At 46.9% G+C, this 21,333-nt stretch overlaps 1 protein-coding gene across 3 annotated transcripts in view; it reads left to right on the top strand.

The window, feature by feature from the left end:
• Nucleotides 1-21,333, top strand: part of ZMAT4 (zinc finger matrin-type 4) — a 370,893-nt gene that overhangs the window by 96,990 nt on the left and 252,570 nt on the right. For 2 of the 3 annotated variants that reach the window (XM_072129269.1, XM_072129270.1), the window contains exon 2: nucleotides 5,271-5,375. The exons of the other annotated variant lie outside the window; for it this stretch is intronic. In XM_072129269.1, coding sequence (XP_071985370.1) covers nucleotides 5,271-5,375 — 105 coding nt within the window. The remainder of the gene's footprint in view (nucleotides 1-5,270; nucleotides 5,376-21,333) is intronic. 3 annotated transcript variants of the gene reach the window in all.

The raw sequence follows: 21,333 nt of genomic DNA, 5'->3' as shown, positions 1-21,333 counted from the left end.
AGGGCCACCTACCTGCTCCTCTGGTTTGAAGAATTTTTGGGACTGCCACATACAGGCACTCAATCTATTCCATTTTACTGGAGGGCCACCTACCTGCTCCTCTGGTTTGAACAATTTTTGGGACTGCCACATACAGGCACTCAATCTATTCCATTTTACTGGAGGGCCACCTACCTGCTCCTCTGGTTTGAACAATTTTTGGGACTGCCACATACAGGCACTCAATCTATTCCATTTTACTGGAGGGCCACCTACCTGCTCCTCTGGTTTGAAGAATTTTTGGGACTGCCACATACAGGCACTCAATCTATTCCATTTTACTGGAGGGCCACCTACCTGCTCCTCTGGTTTGAACAATTTTTGGGACTGCCACATACAGGCACTCAATCTATTCCATTTTACTGGAGGGCCACCTACCTGCTCCTCTGGTTTGAAGAATTTTTGGGACTGCCACATACAGGCACTCAATCTATTCCATTTTACTGGAGGGCCACCTACCTGCTCCTCTGGTTTGAAAAATGTTTGGGACTGCCACATACAGGCACTATCCAAATTAAATTGTCTCCATAGCAGCCTCCACACGTTGTCTCCATTGCTACCTCCAAAAGTCGTCCATATAGCTGCCTCCATACATCGTCCCTTTATCAAACGAGCTGTGTCAGGCAGAAATTTGGGTTGTTTTCATGGATTCCACATCAAAGTTGTTAACTTTGTCGCCACCCTGCTGTGTTATCCACAAAATATACTGGCAAACTTTTACCATTTAGGGATATTATTTCAGCGCTTCTTGCGCATCTGTTTACATTCCCCTCACCCGGCATATCCTAAACTTATAAGAACGCTACTACACTTGATCTTATACAAAAGGTTCTTAGAAGTGCTGTTTGGGGAGTAGCCTAGAGACAGGGGCTTGGATTGGCGAAAGCTCGCCTGGCAGCGGAACGCCAGCTCCATGCGCATCATGCGCTTCTTGCGCATCTGTTTACATTCCCCTAACCCGCCATATCCCAAACTTATAAGAACGCTACTACACTTAACTTGGTGCAGGCTGGGACCGAGTCTGACCCTGGGGCTGCTCATATACTGCCGACGCAGAGAATTGCGGGGCCTACCTCGGTCCAGGTCTCAAAGGCCTACTATACCTCCTCCCACCCCTCCTCCACCTCCTCCTCCTCCGAATTACCATCCGTGGGCATGGCGCCATCAGTCGGTAGCTCTAGGCACAGCAGCAGTGCCGTCGCTAAGCGACAGCAGGCGGTGCTGAAACTGCTGAGCCTAGGCGATAAAAGGCACACCGCCCAAGAGCTATTACAGGGCATTCCACATCAAAGTTGTTAACTTTGTCGCCACCCTGCTGTGTAATCCACAAAATATACTTGCAAACTTTTACCATTTAGGGATATTATTTCAGCGCTTCTTGCGCATCTGTTTACATTCCCCTCACCCGGCATATCCTAAACTTATAAGAACGCTACTACACTTGATCTTATACAAAAGTGCTGTTTGGGGAGTAGCCTAGAGACAGGGGCTTGGATTGGCGAAAGCTCGTCTGGCAGCGGAGCGCCAGCTCCATGCCAAGATCCAACTAACATAGTTTTAACTGCAGCACCTTTAATCTACTACTAGTTCACTGCCTCCATACATGGTCCCCTTATCAAACGAGCTGTGTCAGGCAGAATTTTGGGTTGTTTTCATGGCTTCCATGTTAACTTTGTCGCCACCCTGCTGTGTAATCCACAAAATATACTGGCAAACTTTTATCATGTACCGATATTATTTGAGCACTTCTTGCTCACCTCCTTTGGTTCCTCTCTGCCACCCATTGGTTTGAAGCCTGAGTCCATTTAGGGTATGTCGCCATGCCACTCTCTAGCCTGCTGCCGCTGCTGCCGCTGCCTCTGCATGCCGTCCCCTATAGTGTCAGGGTCAATTATTGCATGTTTTAGATGCTATCTAGCTTCATTCTGTCACTCTGTCATGGCCATGCTGTTGCCCATAATTTTGGCATAATGGTGCGATTAAGCAGCCTCAGAGGCATCCATGCATGCTGCCCCTGCTGTTTCCTGTCCATTTCCGTGGTGTTTCCATCCTTTTCTGAGGTTCCCAGGTGTTTGGCCAAGCTTCCCTGTGCAGAGCCTTGGTCCCCTTGAAAAATGCTCGAGTCTCCCATTGACTTCAATGGGGTTCGTTATTCGAGACGAGCACTCGAGCATCGGGAAAAGTTCGTCTCGAATAACGAGTACCCGAGCATTTTAGTGTTCGCTCATCTCTAATCATGATGTAGCACAGATTGTGGCTACATTGTTATGATCCCACAGCTATAAGTGGTGTTCCGTCATTTTTAGATGAATAGCTGGTGTATACGCACAGTCCAAGTCTTTACACCAGTGTGCAGAGATAGCAGGGGATATTATGGACAATTTTATATCAAAGTCTCCCCTGCACGGTCTTCTATTCCACAGACTTGGCGAAATATAATTGAATTTCAAAGCAATACGGCTGACTTATCAGCAGGACGCAGGTAGCAGAATGGCGCGCTGGCTCCTGCGTATAGTGGAGACGGGCGCTGAGCTCTTGTCACGGTGGCAGGGAAAAAAATAAGAGGAGAAAAGTAATAGGGAAGAACCTTGCACCGACCACGGACGTGCAATAAAGAGATGTATGCACAGTCCTAATGGAAGGACATAAAGGGGGACGGCAGAAAGGAAGGACTGCTCTGAGGAAGCATCAGAGAATGACTTGTCACCGGCTGACACATTCTTTGTTATATATTGTGCGCTGGAGATGGGAACCGACGTGTGCTGAACTGAGCGGCAGTGACATCGACTTCAGCTGAACCTGCACTTTCATCTGCCATACAAATTTGGAACGATCCCTCTAAATCAGAACAAAGGGGCCCCTGCAGCTCTTCTGTGCCCATATCCCCCAGATCCCTTTCTTTGACCGGCTCATCCCCATTTAAAGGGAAAATGCAGTCTGGTCTGCAGGTGATATGTTATAGAGCAGAAGGAGCTGAATAGATTGTATATAGTTTTTTGGGAAGATTTAATATGATCTCCACTGTATCCACTGTATATTTGTACAATCTGCTCAGCTCCTCCTGCTCTATAACATACTGCCTGCAGGTAGGACACTATGTACAATCTGCTCTGCTCCTCCTGCTCTATAACATGCTGCCTGCAGATAGGACACTATGTACAATCTGCTCAGCTCCTCCTGCTCTATAACATGCTGCCTGCAGATAGGACACTATGTACAATCTGCTCAGCTCCTCCTGCTCAATAACATACTGCCTGCAGATAGGACACTATGTATAATCTGCTCAGCTCCTCCTGCTCTATAACATGCTGCCTGCAGGTAGGACACTATGTACAATCTGCTCTGCTCCTCCTGCTCTATAACATGCTGCCTGCAGATAGGACACTATGTACAATCTGCTCAGCTCCTCCTGCTCTATAACATGCTGCCTGCAGATAGGACACTATGTACAATCTGCTCTGCTCCTCCTGCTCTATAACATGCTGTCTGCAGATAGGATACTAATTATTATCTGCTAAGCTTCTCCTGCTCTATAACATACGGCCTGCAGATAGGACACTATGTACAATCTGCTCAGCTCCTCCTGCTCTATAACATGCTGCCTGCAGATAGGACACTGTGTACAATCTGCTCAGATCCTCCTGCTCTATAACATGCTGCCTGCAGATACGACACTATGTACAATCTGCTCAGCTCCTCCTGCTCTATAACATGCTGCCTGCGGATAGCACACTATGTACAATCTACCCAGCTCCTTCTGCTCTGTACATTTTGCAGAAGGATGTTATAATCTGCTCAGCTCCTCCTGCTCTATAACATGCTGCCTGCAGATAGGACACTATGTACAATCTGCTCTGCTCCTCCTGCTCTATAACATGCTGTCTGCAGATAGGATACTAATTATTATCTGCTAAGCTTCTCCTGCTCTATAACATACGGCCTGCAGATAGGACACTATGTACAATCTGCTCAGCTCCTCTTGCTCTATAACATGCTGCCTGCAGATAGGACACTATGTACAATCTGCTCAGCTCCTCCTGCTCTATAACATGCTGCCTGCAAATAGGACACTATGTACAATCTGCTCTGCTCCTCCTGCTCTATAACATGCTGCCTGCAGATAGGACACTATGTACAATCTGCTCAGTTCCTCCTGCTCTATAACATGCTGCCTGCAGATAGGACACTGTGTACAATCTGCTCAGCTCCTCCTGCTCTATAACATGCTGCCTGCAGATAGGACAGTATGTACAATCTGCTCAGCTCCTCCTGCTCTATAACATGCTGCCTGCAGATAGGACACTATGTACAATCTGCTCAGCTCCTCCTGCTCTATAACATGCTGCCTGCAGATAGGACACTATGTACAATCTGCTCAGATCCTCCTGCTCTATAACATGCTGCCTGCAGATAGGACACTATGTACAATGTGCTCAGCTACTCCTGCTGCTCTATAACATGCTGCCTGCAGATAGGACATTATGTATAATCTGCTCTGCTCCTCCTGCTCTATAACATGCTGTCTGCAGATAGGATACTAATTATTATCTGCTAAGCTTCTCCTGCTCTATAACATACGGCCTGCAGATAGGACACTATGTACAATGTGCTCAGCTCCTCCTGCTCTATAACATGCTGCCTGCAGATAGGACACTGTGTACAATCTACCCAGCTCCTTCTGCTCTGTACATTTTGCAGAAGGATGTTATAATCTGCTCAGCTCCTCCTGCTCTATAACATGCAGCCTGCATCTGCGCTATTTATCTGTTTATCTGCAGATGCTAATAGGAGAATGCACTGTACTGCTATAGCACTTCCCTGCTTTACCTTTTTACGCAGAAGGTCTTTTTATCCCTATTTTTTTCCTTTGGAATAAGCCGTCTCTCGGTAGTAGCTCTGAGCGCTCTAGATGACTTTGGCATCAAACTTTGCAGATAATTAAAATTCCAGGCAAGTTGATGGTTGTCGTGTGAACAGTCCACTTTCAGCCTTCAGTGGCGGAGCGAGTTATGAGGAATGGCGATCGTTGGTTTGAGTTATTATGACAGTGACAGCCTGAAAAGTGGCGCCAATCCAGCTGTCAGTGATGAATTCATCTCCCTTGTCCCAGGTTCTCTCCTTCTTCCTCAGCCATAAAACCTTAGATAAACTTTTTATTGTGTTTTTCATAATTATATTTTTGTTGTCTTTTTGGCTCTAAATTGCATTTTGTTCTTTTACTTTTTTTTTAGATGAAGTCTGCAGAAGTGGAGGACAGAGCGCTCTTTACGGAGACTTACTGCAAAATCTGCAATGCTCAATTAATATCCGAGTCTCAGAGGGTCGCACATTATGAGGTGAGCGAATCTGATACCTGTATTTAGTAAAATACCTTAACTGGAGGAGGCTCAAAAGTGAAGATTTTAGTGAAGACTTTCTTTCCATGATGAGAAAAGTTTAGTTTATCCATTAACTCTTTAAAGAAGACCTGTCACCAGAATTTTACCCCTCACACCAGTAATACCTGCTGGTAAAGGGTTAAAAATTCTCCCCATATTACCTAAGATTATCTGCCACTAAGGCTCTGTACCCTAATTACAGCTGTTTTTCTGATATGCAAATGAGCAGACAGAGTCAACTTCTGAAGAGAAGAGTCATGTTTACTGCTGCCAGAGAACCACATCTCCTTTTGATTGACAGCTCAGTGTCTCTTCTTATCTCTGCCTGAGCAGACAGGAAGTCCACTTCCTGTCCTTACCAGAATGCTGTCCCTCTCACTGCATGGTGTATTTCACAGTGAGCACTGCCTGGGAAACTGCAGATCATGTCACCTTTCCACGCAGCCTGCAATGGGCGGAGCCAACATAGACAAAAGCAGAAAAAGTTTGGGGAACAATTTTACTAGATTATACATAATGTCCTATCTGCAAGCATCATGTTATACGCAGATTGTATAAAGTGTCCTATCTGCAGGCAGCATGTTATAGAGCAGGAGGAGCTGCGCAGATTGTACGTAGCTTCCTATCTGAAGGCAGCATGTTATAGAGCAGGAGGAGATGAGCAGATTGTACATAGTGTCCTATCCGCAGGCAGCATGTTATAGAGCAGGAGGAGCTGAGCAGATAATAATTGGTATCCTATCTGCAGGCAGCATGTTATAGAGCAGGAGGAGCTGAGCAGATTGTACATAGTGTCCTATCTGCAGGCAGCATGTTATAGAGCAGGAGGAGCTGAGCAGATTGTACATAGTGTCCTATCTGCAGGCAGCATGTTATAGAGTAGGAGGAGCTGAGCATACTGTACGTAGCATCCTATCTGCAGGCAGCTTGTTATAGAGCAGGAGGAGCTGAGCAGATTGTACACAGTGTCCTATCTGCAGGCAGCATGTTATGGAGCAGGAGGAGCTGAGCATACTGTACGTAGCATCCTATCTGCAGGCAGCATGTTATAGAGCAGTAGGAGCTGAGCAGATTGTACACAGTGTCCTATCTGCAGGCAGCATGTTATGGAGCAGAAGGTGCTGAGCAGATTGTACGTAGTGTCCTATCTGCAGGCAGCATGTTATAGAGCAGGAGGTGCTGAGCATACTGTACGTAGCATCCTATCTGCAGGCAGCATGTTATAGAGCAGGAGGTGCTGAGCATACTGTAAGTAGCATCCTATCTGCAGGCAGCATGTTATAGAGCAGGAGGTGCTGAGCACATTGTACATAGTGTCCTATCTGCAGGCAGCATGTTATAGAACAGGAGCTGAGCAGATTGTACATAGTGTCCTATCTGCATGCAGCATGATATAGAGCAGGAGGAGCTGAGCAGATTGTACATAGTGTCCTATCTGCAGGCAGCATGTTATAGAGCAGGAGGAGCTGATCAGATTGTACATAGTTTCCTATCTGCATGCAGCATGATATAGAGCAGGAGGAGCTGAGCAGATTGTACATAGTGTCCTATCTGCAGGCAGCATGTTATAGAGCAGGAGGAGATGAGCAGATTGTACATAGTGTCCTATCTGCAGGCAGCATGTTATAGAGTAGGAGGAGCTGAGCATACTGTACGTAGCATCCTATCTGCAGGCAGCTTGTTATAGAGCAGGAGGAGCTGAGCAGATTGTACACAGTGTCCTATCTGCAGGCAGCATGTTATAGAGCAGGAGGAGCTGAGCAGATTGTACACAGTGTCCTATCTGCAGGCAGCATGTTATGGAGCAGGAGGAGCTGAGCAGATTGTACATAGTGCCCTATCTGCAGGCAGCATGTTATAGAGCAGGAGGTGCTGAGCAGATTGTACGTAGTGTCCTATCTGCAGGCAGCATGTTATAGAGCAGTAGGAGCTGAGCAGATTGTACATAGTGTCCTATCTGCAGGCAGCATGTTATAGAGCAGGAGGTGCTGAGCACATTGTACATAGTGTCCTATCTTCAGGCAGCATGTTATAGAACAGGAGCTGAGCAGATTGTACATAGTGTCCTATCTGCATGCAGCATGATATAGAGCAGGAGGAGCTGAGCAGATTGTACATAGTGTCCTATCTGCAGGCAGCATGTTATAGAGCAGGAGGAGCTGAGCAGATTGTACATAGTATCCTATCTGCAGGCAGCATGTTATAGAGCAGGAGGAGCTGAGCAGATTGTACATAGTGTCCTATCTGCAGGCAGCATGTTATAGAGCAGGAGGAGCTGAGCACATTGTACATTGTGTCCTATCTGCAGGCAGCATGTTATAGAGCAGGAGGTGCTGAGCATACTGTACGTAGCATCCTATCTGCAGGCAGCATGTTATAGAGCAGGAGGTGCTGAGCACATTGTACATAGTGTCCTATCTTCAGGCAGCATGTTATAGAACAGGAGCTGAGCAGATTGTACATAGTGTCCTATCTGCATGCAGCATGATATAGAGCAGGAGGAGCTGAGCAGATTGTATGTAGTGTCCTATCTGCAGGCAGCATGTTATAGAGCAGTAGGAGCTGAGCAGATTGTACATAGTGTCCTATCTGCAGGCAGCATGTTATAGAGCCGGAGGTGCTGAGCATACTGTACGTAGCATCCTATCTGCAGGCAGCATGTTATAGAGCAGGAGGTGCTGAGCACATTGTACATAGTGTCCTATCTTCAGGCAGCATGTTATAGAACAGGAGCTGAGCAGATTGTACATAGTGTCCTATCTGCATGCAGCATGATATAGAGCAGGAGGAGCTGAGCAGATTGTACATAGTGTCCTATCTGCAGGCAGCATGTTATAGAGCAGGAGGAGCTGAGCAGATTGTACATAGTATCCTATCTGCAGGCAGCATGTTATAGAGCAGGAGGAGCTGAGCAGATTGTACATAGTGTCCTATCTGCAGGCAGCATGTTATAGAGCAGGAGGAGCTGAGCAGATTGTACATAGTGTCCTATCTGCAGGCAGCATGTTATAGAGCAGGAGGAGCTGAGCAGATTGTACATAGTGTCCTATCTGCAGGCAGCATGTTATAGAGCAGGAGGAGCTGAGCACATTGTACATTGTGTCCTATCTGCAGGCAGCATGTTATAGAGCAGGAGGTGCTGAGCATACTGTACGTAGCATCCTATCTGCAGGCAGCATGTTATAGAGCAGGAGGTGCTGAGCACATTGTATATAGTGTCCTATCTTCAGGCAGCATGTTATAGAACAGGAGCTGAGCAGATTGTACATAGTGTCCTATCTGCATGCAGCATGATATAGAGCAGGAGGAGCTGAGCAGATTGTACGTAGTGTCCTATCTGCAGGCAGCATGTTATAGAGCAGTAGGAGCTGAGCAGATTGTACATAGTGTCCTATCTGCAGGCAGCATGTTATAGAGCAGGAGGAGCTGAGCAGATTGTACATAGTGTCCTATCTGCAGGCAGCATGTTATAGAGCCGGAGGTGCTGAGCATACTGTACGTAGCATCCTATCTGCAGGCAGCATGTTATAGAGCAGGAGGTGCTGAGCACATTGTACATAGTGTCCTATCTTCAGGCAGCATGTTATAGAACAGGAGCTGAGCAGATTGTACATAGTGTCCTATCTGCATGCAGCATGATATAGAGCAGGAGGAGCTGAGCAGATTGTACATAGTGTCCTATCTGCAGGCAGCATGTTATAGAGCAGGAGGAGCTGAGCATACTGTACGTAGCATCCTATCTGCAGGCAGCATGTTATAGAGCAGGAGGAGCTGAGCATACTGTACGTAGCATCCTATCTGCAGGCAGTATATATTGAGCAGGAGGAGATGAGTTAAACATTAGAGATGAGCGAACACTAAAATGCTCGGGTACTCGTTATTCGAGACGAACTTTTCCCGATGCTCGAGTGCTCGTCTCGAATAACGAACCCCATTGAAGTCAATGGGAGACTCGAGCATTTTTCAAGGGGACCAAGGCTCTGCACAGGGAAGCTTGGCCAAACACCTGGGAACCTCAGAAAAGGATGGAAACACCACGGAAATGGACAGGAAACAGCAGGGGCAGCATGCATGGATGCCTCTGAGGCTGCTTAATCGCACCATTATGCCAAAATTATGGGCAACAGCATGGCCATGACAGAGTGACAGAATGAAGCTAGATAGCATCTAAAACATCCAATAATTGACCCTGACACTATAGGGGACGGCATGCAGAGGCAGCGGCAGCAGGCTAGAGAGTGGCATGGCGACATACCCTAAATGGACTCAGGCTTCAAACCAATGGGTGGCAGAGAGGAACCAAAGGAGGTGAGCAAGAAGCGCTCAAATAATATCGGTACATGATAAAAGTTTGCCAGTATATTTTGTGGATTACACAGCAGGGTGGCGACAAAGTTAACATGGAAGCCATGAAAACAACCCAAAATTCTGCCTGACACAGCTCGTTTGATAAGGGGACCATGTATGGAGGCAGTGAACTAGTAGTAGATTAAAGGTGCTGCAGTTAAAACTATGTTAGTTGGATCTTGGCATGGAGCTGGCGTTCCGCTGCCAGGCGAGCTTTCGCCAATCCAAGCCCCTGTCTCTAGGCTACTCCCCAAACAGCACTTCTAAGAACCTTTTGTATAAGATCAAGTGTAGTAGCGTTCTTATAAGTTTAGGATATGGCGGGTGAGGGGAATGTAAACAGATGCGCAAGAAGCGCTGAAATAATATCCCTAAATGGTAAAAGTTTGCAAGTATATTTTGTGGATTACACAGCAGGGTGGCGACAAAGTTAACAACTTTGATGTGGAATGCCCTGTAATAGCTCTTGGGCGGTGTGCCTTTTATCGCCTAGGCTCAGCAGTTTGAGCACCGCCTGCTGTCGCTTAGCGACGGCACTGCTGCTGTGCCTAGAGCTACCGACTGATGGCGCCATGCCCACGGATGGTAATTCGGAGGAGGAGGAGGTGGAGGAGGGGTGGGAGGAGGTATAGTAGGCCTTTGAGACCTGGACCGAGGTAGGCCCCGCAATTCTCTGCGTCGGCAGTATATGACCAGCCCCAGGGTCAGACTCGGTCCCAGCCTGCACCAAGTTAAGTGTAGTAGCGTTCTTATAAGTTTGGGATATGGCGGGTTAGGGGAATGTAAACAGATGCGCAAGAAGCGCATGATGCGCATGGAGCTGGCGTTCCGCTGCCAGGCGAGCTTTCGCCAATCCAAGCCCCTGTCTCTAGGCTACTCCCCAAACAGCACTTCTAAGAACCTTTTGTATAAGATCAAGTGTAGTAGCGTTCTTATAAGTTTAGGATATGCCGGGTGAGGGGAATGTAAACAGATGCGCAAGAAGCGCTGAAATAATATCCCTAAATGGTAAAAGTTTGCCAGTATATTTTGTGGATAACACAGCAGGGTGGCGACAAAGTTAACAACTTTGATGTGGAATCCATGAAAACAACCCAAATTTCTGCCTGACACACCTCGTTTGATAAAGGGACGATGTATGGAGGCAGCTATATGGACGACTTTTGGAGGTAGCAATGGAGACAACGTGTGGAGGCTGCTATGGAGACAATTTAATTTGGATAGTGCCTGTATGTGGCAGTCCCAAAAAGTTTTCAAACCAGAGGAGCAGGTAGGTGTCCCTCCAGAAAAATGGAATAGATTGAGTGCATGTATGTGGCAGTCCCAAAAAGTTTTCAAACCAGAGGAGCAGGTAGGTGGCCCTCCAGAAAAATGGAATAGATTGAGTGCCTGTATGTGGCAGTCCCAAAAATGTTTCAAACCAGAGGAGCAGGTAGGTGGCCCTCCAGTAAAATGGAATAGATTGAGTGCCTGTATGTGGCAGTCCCAAAAAGTTTTCAAACCAGAGGAGCAGGTAGGTGGCCCTCCAGAAAAATGGAATAGATTGAGTGCCTGTATGTGGCAGTCCCAAAAATTTTTCAAACCAGAGGAGCAGGTAGGTGTCCCTCCAGAAAAATGGAATAGATTGAGTGCCTGTATGTGGCAGTCCCAAAAATTTTTTAAAACAGAGGACCGGGTAGGTGGCCCTCCAGAAAAATTAAATGCATGAAGTACTATAGCAAGAGCCAGTGGGCCCTGTCAAAAAATAGCCAGTTTCCTCTGCTTTACTGTACAAAGAGGAGGAGAAGGAGGAAAATGAGGAGGAGGAGTGGATCAATTATTCAGGTTGAGCTTCCTTCACCTGGTGGAGATTGGAAATTCTGAGAAATCCAGGCTTTATTCATCTTAATAAGCGTCAGCCTGTCAGCGCTGTCAGTCGACAGGCGTGTACGCTTATCGGTGATGATGCCACCAGCTGCACTGAAAACCCGCTCGGACAAGACGCTAGCGGCAGGGCAGGCAAGAACCTCCAAGGCGTACAGCGCCAGTTCGTGCCACATGTCCAGCTTTGAAACCCAGTAGTTGTAGGGAGCTGTGTGATCATTTAGGACGATGGTATGGTCAGCTACGTACTCCCTCACCATCTTTCTGTAAAGATCAGCCCTACTCTGCCGAGACTGGGGACAGGTGACAGTGTCTTGCTGGGGTGACATAAAGCTGGCAAAAGCCTTGTAAAGCGTACCCTTGCCAGTGCTGGACAAGCTGCCTGCTCGCCTACTCTCCCTCGCTACTTGTCCCGCAGAACTACGCACTCTGCCGCTAGCGCTGTCAGAAGGGAAATACTGTTTCAGCTTGTGCACCAGGGCCTGCTGGTATTCATGCATTCTCACACTCCTTTCCTCTGCAGGGATGAGAGTGGAAAGATTTTGCTTGTACCGTGGGTCCAGGAGAGTGAACACCCAGTAATCGGTGCTGGAATAAATTCTTTGAACGCGAGGGTCACGGGATAGGCAGCCTAGCATGAAATCTGCCATATGCGCCAGAGTACCAACGCGTAAGAATTCACTCCCCTCACTGGCCTGACTGTCCATTTCCTCCTCCTCCAACTCCTCCAACTCCTCTTCTTCTGCCCATACACGCTGAACAGTGAAGGACTCAACAATGGTCCCCTCTTGTGTCTCGCCAACATTCTCCTCCTCTTCCTCCTCATCCTCCTCCACCTCCACCTCCTCCGATATGCGCTGAGAAACAGACCTGAGGGTGCTTTGGCTATCAACAAGGGAATCTTCTTCCCCCGTCTCTTGTGACGAGCGCAAAGCTTCCGACTTCATGCTGATCAGAGTTTTTCAACAGGCCAAGCAGCGGGATGGTGAGGCTGATGATGGCGGCATCGCCACTGACCATCTGTGTTGACTCCTCAAAGTTACTCAGCACCTGACAGATATCAGACATCCACGTCCACTCCTCATTGTAGACTTGAGGAAGCTGACTGACCTGACTACCAGTTCTGGTGGAAGTTGACATCTGGCAGTCTACAATCGCTCGGCGCTGCTGGTAAACTCTGGATAACATGGTCAGTGTTGAATTCCACCTCGTGGGCACGTCGCACAACAGTCGGTGAGCGGGCAGTTGGAGGCGGCGCTGCGCTGCCCTGAGAGTGGCAGCATCTGGGCTGGACTTCCTGAAATGCGCACAGATGCGGCGCACCTTCGTGAGCAAATCAGACAGATTGGGGTATGTCTTGAGGAAACGCTGAACTATCAGATTTAACACATGGGCCAGGCATGGCACATGTGTCAGTCTGCCGAGTTGCAGAGCCGCCACCAGGTTACGGCCGTTGTCACACACAACCATGCCTGGCTTCAGGTTCAGCGGTGCCAGCCACAGATCAGTCTGCGCCGTGATGCCCTGTAATAGCTCTTGGGCGGTGTGCCTTTTGTCGCCTAGGCTCAGCAGTTTGAGCACCGCCTGCTGTCGCTTAGCGACGGCACTGCTGCTGTGCCTAGAGCTACCGACTGATGGCGCCGTGCCCACGGATGGTAGTTCGGAGGAGGAGGTGGAGGAGGGGTGGGAGGAGGAGGAGGCATAGTAGGCCTGAAACACCTGGACCGAGGTAGGCCCCGCAATCCTCGGCGTCGGCAGTATATGACCAGCCCCAGGGTCAGACTCGGTCCCAGCCTCCACCAAGTTAACCCAATGTGCCGTCAGCGATATATAGTGGCCCTGCCCGGCAGCACTCGTCCACGTGTCCGTGGTCAGGTGGACCTTGTCAGAAACGGCGTTGGTCAGGGCACGGGTGATGTTGTCTGACACATGCTGGTGCAGGGCTGGGACGGCACATCGGGAAAAGTAGTGGTGGCTGGGGACCGAATACCGAGGGGCGGCCGCCGCCATGAGGTTGCGAAAGGCCTCGGTCTCTACTAGCCTATAGGGCAGCATCTCCAGGCTAAGCAATCTGGAGATGTGCACATTAAGGGCTTGGGCGTGCGGGTAGGTTGCACTATATTTGCGTTTCCGCTCCAGCGTCTGGGGTATGGAGAGCTGAACGCTGGTGGATGCTGTGGAGGATCGTGGAGGCGACGATGGGGTTTTTGTGGCAGGGGGCTGACTATCAGCTGACACAGGGGAAGGAGCAATGGTGTGCACGGCCGGAGGTGAACGGGCTTGTTGCCACTGAGTGGGGTGTTTAGCATTCATATGCCTGCGCATACTGGTGGTAGTTAAGCTAGTAGTGGTGGAACCCCTGCTGAGCCTGGTTTGGCAAATGTTGCACACCACAGTCCGTCGGTCATCCGGTGTTTCCTTAAAGAACCTCCAGACTTCTGAAGATCTAGCCCTCGCCGCAAGAGCCCTCACCACGGGAGCTTCACTAGTTGACACATTTGGCGCTGATGCACCAGCTCTGGCCCTGCCTCTCCGTCTGGCCCCACCACTGCCTCTTCCAACCTGTTCTGGTCGAGGACTCTCCTCCGTCTCAGAAGCACTGTGTTCACCCGGCCTCTCAACCCAGCTTGGGTCTGTCACCTCATCATCCTCCGATCCCTCAGTCTGCTCCCCCCTCGGACTTCCTGCCCTGACAACAACTTCCCCACTGTCTGACAACCGTGTCTCCTCATCGTCGGACACCTCTTTACACACTTCCACTACGTCAAGAAGGTCATCATCACCCACAGACTGCGACTGGTGGAAAACCTGGGCATCGGAAAATTGCTCAGCAGCAACCGGACAAGTGGTTTGTGACTGTGGGAAGGGTCCAGAAAACAGTTCCTCAGAGTATGCCGGTTCAAATGCCAAATTTTCCTGGGAGGGGGCAGACTGGGGGGGAGGAGGCTGAGGTGCAGGAGCTGGAGGAGTGGCGATTTCGGTGACATGGGTGGACTGCGTGGAAGACTGACTGGTGGACAAATTGCTCGAAGCATTGTCAGCAATCCACGACATCACCTGTTCGCACTGTTCTGGCCTCAACAGTGCTCTACCACGAGTCCCAGTTACTTCAGACATGAACCTAGGGAGTGTAGCTCTGCGGCGTTCCCCTGCTCCCTCATCAGCAGGTGGTGTCTCACCCCGCCCAGGACCACGGCCTCTGACCCCTGCAGTAGTTGGACGCCCACGTCCCCGCCCTCGTCCTCTACCCCTAGCCCTCGGGTTAAACATTTTTAAAATGAGAGTTATAACTTTAATTTTTTTTTAACTTTTTTTTGTGTTTTTTTTTTTTTTTGTGTTTTTGAGTTTTTAAAACCAAACGATGCTATCCTATTGCTATGGCTATTTTCTAGCCAAGTATGAAAGCACACTACTATGCCAGATGAGATGACGCTGAGTTATTAAACAAAATAAACGTAAAATAAAAAAGGACAAATGGCAGACTGTGCCTAATTGAAATCCAACCCCTACTAAATTTTCCCACTTCGGTCTTTGCTATGGATATGTGTGCCACTAAGAGCTAAACACAACGGTAGCAAGTCCCCCTGCTAATTCCTCACAAAATGGTACTAGATGCAAATAAAAATAAAAAAAGTAGAACGTTATTGTAGCCCTAAGAAGGGCTGTTGGGTTCTTTGAGAATCACTCCTGCCTAACAGTAAGCTAATAGAACAGCCTAACGCTTTCCCTGACCAGCAGCAGCTCTCTCCCTAGCGGCATCCAGACACAGAATGATCCGAGCAGCGCGGCCAGCGGCTAGTCTATCCCAGGGTCACCTGATCTGGCCAGCCAACCACTGCTATCGACGTGTAAGGGTACCACGTCATGCTGGGTGGAGTGCAGAGTCTCCTGGCTTGTGATTGGCTCTGTTTCTGGCCGCCAAAAAGCAAAACGGCGGGAGCTGCCATTTTCTCGAGCGGGCGAAGTATTCGTCCGAGCAACGAGCAGTTTCGAGTATGCTAATGCTCCAACCAGCATCAAGCTTGGACGAGCATGTTCGCTCATCTCTATTAAACATATTGTCCTATCTGCAGGCAACATGTTATTGCGCAGGAGGAGCTGAGCACATTGTACATAGTGTTCTATCTGCAGATGTATCAGGACCTTAGATGATGTCTCCCTGGTCACATGACATGAAGTACCCAATGATGTAACAGAGCTCTCTCTCTCTCTCTCTCTCTCAATGTTCCATACAGCAGAATAGCACAGCACTTAGACCTGTCAATCAGTAACAAGGAGGTGTGGCAATGCAAGTAAAATTTAATATACAGGACAGTGAATGACTCGCATCAGGTGAGCAGCATATACAGGCGGTCCCCTACTTAAGGACACCAACTTACAGACGACCCCTAGTTACAGACGGACCCTTCTGCTCATTCTGACCTCTGGTGACCTCTCTGGATGTTACTATAGCCCCAGGCTGCAATGATCAGTAAGGTGTCTGTAATGAAGCTTTATTCATAATCCTTAGTCCAATTACAGCAAAAAAAATTGAAACTCCAATTGTCACTGGGGGAAAACATTTATTACAATTATAAAATATACAGTTTTGACTTGCATACAAATTCAACTTAAGAACACACCTACAAAACCTATCTTGTACATAACCAGGGGGCTGCCTGGTACATACGGTAAACTGATTTTTGTAACATTGCAGCCATAGAAAGGAAACGTTTAGGGAAAAGGGCAAAGCAATTTAATCATAGTTTTTTCAATGAAGTCTTATTTTTGGGTGAGGGGTTCTCTTTAAGCTGTGACCTCAGCACTATACAGAAGACACTTTAAGGGGTGAAGATTTATTGTGCCTGCTCTTGATGAGAGCTTCCCTTTAAGGCAACTCTCTGGGTAATAAATGATGATTCTTTTTCTTTAAAGGAAACCTACCATTTCAGATCGTCGGTGTAAGCTGTAAGTACCGGGCACCAGCTCAGGGTGAGCTCAGGGTGAGCAGGTGCCGGTGCTTAGTTTCGTTAGTGTTATAAACCGCGGTATCACGGTTTTAACACTTTTTAAACTTTATAGCAGAAACTGCTTCGGCGCTGCGCGCGACCGTGCGCGCGCAACGCCTGCGGCATTTCCTATGTAGGTGCGAGCACGATCGTGCGCACGCAGCGCCGAAGCAGTTTCTGCTATAAAGATACTGCGCTTTATAACACTAACGAAACTAAGCACTAAGAAACTAAGCTGGTGCTCGGTGTTTACAGCTTACACCGACCATTTGAAATGGTAGGTTTCCTTTAAATGTATCAACAAATTTAGAGTTCGAGACATTGGACATCATGTGACTTGTAATCTTTGTTTGTTAGCTTCAATCTGTATCTTCCATTCATCTTTGAGTAAGTGAAGCCCTAGCTGCTGTGACTCACTTCTCCCCCTCCCCTCTCCATAGACTCCTATGTAATCTTACACTTCAGTCAGCTTCTGTCTTGTTGCCAACAAGATGGAATTCAGCATAAAGAATTCTCAGAGAGAAAAGTAGACGAGGAGGGTAGGAGAGAGGACTTGTAGTTACTTGTACTACTGAATTATGCAAAGGTTGTTAAAATGTTACTATTTGTTTTTCATAATCTGACTAATGGAACATGTGAGCTTTAGGGGTAACCTGTAGTATGTCTGACATTTTTCCTAGGATTGTAAAAAAAAAAATGAAAATAAATAACCACAGATAGGAAAGGGCTTGGAATGTACTGCAAAGAATAGGGTGAGGCTTGTAAATAGTTTACTATTTTGTATGAATTAATGGTTCAGGCAGGAGCGTCTTTTGTGAATAGCTTTATATTATTTTTTTTTTTTTACTTTATATCTTGATCCAACTGGGGGATGTGGGGGTGGCCAAGTGTCAGGAATTGAAAATAAAGTCTATTTTTTACCACCTTTTTACCCCTGAGGTGGCACCCTGAGGCATACTGCGTATTGTATACAGTAAGTAGTTAGGCTCCCCCTAGTGGTGGCTACAGGCAAGAGGCATTTATTTCTTTATGTTTGTGGCATTTGAAGATGAGAAAGTGATAAAAATGTTTTTCTATTTAGATTACATAAAGATGAAAAGGGTGTTAAGAGGTTGGGGTAAGATGTTATTGCTGATGCCCCTGTGCACATCACTAGGTGCTTAACACTACAATCTTCGTGTCTTCATAACCGGACTCCTAAAGCCCTAGTTTCTTTATTTGCTTTATTTTTACATTTTGTCAACAAATAGTTTCATGTGTGATAAGTAACACGTTACCCTGACAGCATTTTGGGCCTATAACTTCTTCATGAACCGTCTCGAACATAAAATATCAGCAATTCTGCCTTAATTTTGGGACCAGAAATATATCACTTTGCTTCTCTGAGCTGGTGGGTGGAGATGTAGCTGCTCTAACTCACTGCTTCCCTTCCCCTATCCATAAAAATTCTGCAATCCCACCTTAAATTCGCACACATTTTGCGCTACACGTGAGTCTGTAAATTCTAGTTGTTTAGATCCCAAACCTTTTTTTGTGTCACTTTATCAGGAATAATAACCTTTTCTTTTTCTGATCGTGGAGTTTCATGAGAATTTCTTTTTGTGAGATGAATAGTAGTTTTTATTTGTACCATTTTTTTTTTGGGGGGGGGGGGGGGAAGGGGGTGGAGCTGAAGATAAAAAAAAAATGATATATATGAAACTTTTATTCGTAGATTTTAATTTTTGGGGTCCTGCTTTGCAATTGCTTAATTGCAGATATATTTCTCTGGTAATACCAAATAGATGAACAAAGATGGTAGGCAGGGGGTCCTTCACCAGGAGTGCCCATTGGGTTACAATACCCCATGCATCCATTTGTCAATATTAACTAGGCCATGCAGGGGCGGATTAGGACTGCCATGGGCCCTGGGCAGTATGAATATTATAGCCCCTACAAGTCCGGGGTGAAGGCCATTCTCAGTATAGAATCTAGTGAATGCTTTGGGTGGCCTTGGGCCCAGGTCTAACGGCTGTATTATAATCTACTACTGGGGCCCTGGGCTAAACTAAAAGTGGGGCCCCAAAATAAAACCATTTTATGGTAAGTGGCTCCTTTAGCCATGCACAATAATAACACTTTGTAGTTTACAAACAGTAGTATGGTAACGCAAGTAGTAGTAGTAATAGAAAATGTATAGATACATAGACAAAAGTCTAGATCGATAGATGGTTAGATATATAGACAGGAAGTAGATACATTATAGGAGATAGATAACTAGACAGATAGATGATTGATGTATAGAGAGGAGATGGATGATAGGCATCTACACCCAGGCATTCAACCAAGGGGTATTAAAGGAGCAATACATCCCCTGCCCACAAAAGTCCACATGCAGGGGGCCCCTTTAGGACAAGGGGCCCTGGGCAAATACACAGTTTGCCACCCCATGACGCCTGCCCTGCTCCAGACTCCATACTGTATAACCTAATAATAATTCATAGATGAGACCTTTTTCATACATTTGGCTCCCATTGTACTAGTTGCAGTCAACTTGTAACCCCACCAGACCTTGGGCGCTTCCTCCCAGTAAATGTTGAATAGTAAATGTTTCTCTTACTTTAGACACAAATAATTGCCTGTCCTTAGGATGAAAGGCATGAAAGACGCATCTTCTCTGGGTATAAATATTTGATCACGTTGTAGATTTGTATTGACCTTTCCTCTGCAGGGGTCTTCAAGGAGCCGGAGCGGAAGAATCCTTGTTAATGTCACACCTGAGGAAGGAGCTGCTAATCGCTTCCTCGCGAAGACCTTGAACCTCCGGCGTCTCTTTAAGCCATTATTTTGTAAAAGGGAAACTATTCCTGTGTAAATGTATTTTTCTCACCTCATTTTGACTTCAGACTAAACATTATCCGGAATTCTGGCGCTAAATGCAGCATCTAGAGCGACACCTTCTAGGAAATGTGTTATAAGGCGTCACATGACATCACAATGTCAGCTCGGTAATGCGTTCACGCTGCCCATAGATACAAGACCCATCCTGGTGCTAGAAATGCAATGCAACGTGCACAGAGATTGGCTCAAACCATTCTCTCTTGTGTTCTCTCCGGCTAAATGTTCACAAAGCTCAAAGGACATCTACCACCAGGATAAGGGACTGTATGCAAATGAGCCTGAGGGGCTCCAGGCTACATAGGTGTTAATGGCGCCTGGAGCCCCTCAGGTTTATCTGCATGCAGTCTTTCATCCTGGTGGTGGATGCCCTTTAATGCATGTCTTACCTTTGGTCAGGATAAGCTGTCGTGTATGTACATGAAGAGGATAGCTGGCCATAATGTTACTTTTTTTTTAGCATTTTCCCCCCTCTATAAATTCTAAATTTCAGTTATTTCGGTGCTGGTGGTTGGAGGCTATGTTGTCTTCCATAGATGGCACATGCAGAAAACCTCTCTCCATTCACTTATTGATACAGGTTTTATACTTGTTTATACAGGCAGTCCCCGGGTTACATACAAGATAGGGTCTGTAGGTTTGTTCTTAAGTTGAATTTGTATGTAAGTCGGAACTGTATATTTTATCATTGTAATCCCGGCTAGAATTTTTTTAGTCTCTGTGACAATTGGATTTTAAAAATCTTGGGTTGTCATAAGAACCAGGATTAACAATAAAGCTTCATTACAGACGCCTGTGATATCTGTTACAGCTGATTATTGTAGCCTGGGGATAAAGTACAGGAAATTACCAACATCCAGAGGTCCGTTTGTAACTAGGGGTCGTATGTAAGTCGAGTGTTCTTAATTAGGGGACTGTCTGTACAGGTTTGAGTCCGATGGGTGGGACCAGAATCTATTAGGCATTTTTGGAACCCTCCTTTAACTTCATTAATTAACTTATTTTGGCATCCACCAGTGTTCAGTAGTTTGCACGTGCATCTCCTGAGCTGATTGCTGACCTATGCATAAGCTTAAAGGGAACCTGTCATCAGACATTGACCTTATAAACTACTGCCAGTTTGTTGTGAAGGAACTGAACACCAGATTGCAGATTGTGTCTCTTTCATGACCCAGTGCGGTGGCATCATCAGGAAAATCCGCTTTGAATTGAGATGTAAATTGATTGCATAAAGTCAAGGAGGCGGAGATTTTATCACTGAAGTCAAGCTCTCCTGCCTCTGAACATTTTCTCCCATGTGACTAACATCATCCCCCGCTTCAGCAGATTCACTACAAACTTACTAGTTTATAAGGTCAATGTCTGATGACCGGTATATATATATGCATGAAGAGTGTTAGTGGCGAATGTAGGCTAATTCTCTCCAGAACCTGATAAAAAGGTGTTTTATAAGCTAAATTAAGTAAAAAGGAACAATATTATCAGCTGCCTGAAGGCAACGGAGGAAAATCCTGTCCCAAGCGTGTCCTAACCAGCAGAAATTGACAACAGCACCAAAGGTGATTTTCTGTTTACTGCAGAGCGGCCAATAGGAATAGGTTCTTGCCCTGCTTGTCAGGGTAGGAACAATGGCACACATATACTTACCCGGTCCAGGCCCGATCCCACGGCGTGTTGTCTGACGCTGATTCGGGTTCTGCCGGGATTCACTAAGGTCCGTGTGCCCGATATCCAGCAGGTGTCGCTTTTGCGCCGAGGTCTGCCGGAGTTCACATTTTTTGTCCCGGTGCATTTAAGTGCTTGATCTTGCAACACAAAGGGGGTCATTTACTAAGGGCCCG

This window comes from Engystomops pustulosus, chromosome 11, assembly GCF_040894005.1.
Source record: "Engystomops pustulosus chromosome 11, aEngPut4.maternal, whole genome shotgun sequence".
Classification (NCBI taxonomy): domain Eukaryota; kingdom Metazoa; phylum Chordata; class Amphibia; order Anura; family Leptodactylidae; genus Engystomops; species Engystomops pustulosus.
The sequence above is the reverse complement of the archived record's forward strand: the minus strand, read 5'-3'. Positions and strand labels throughout refer to the sequence as shown.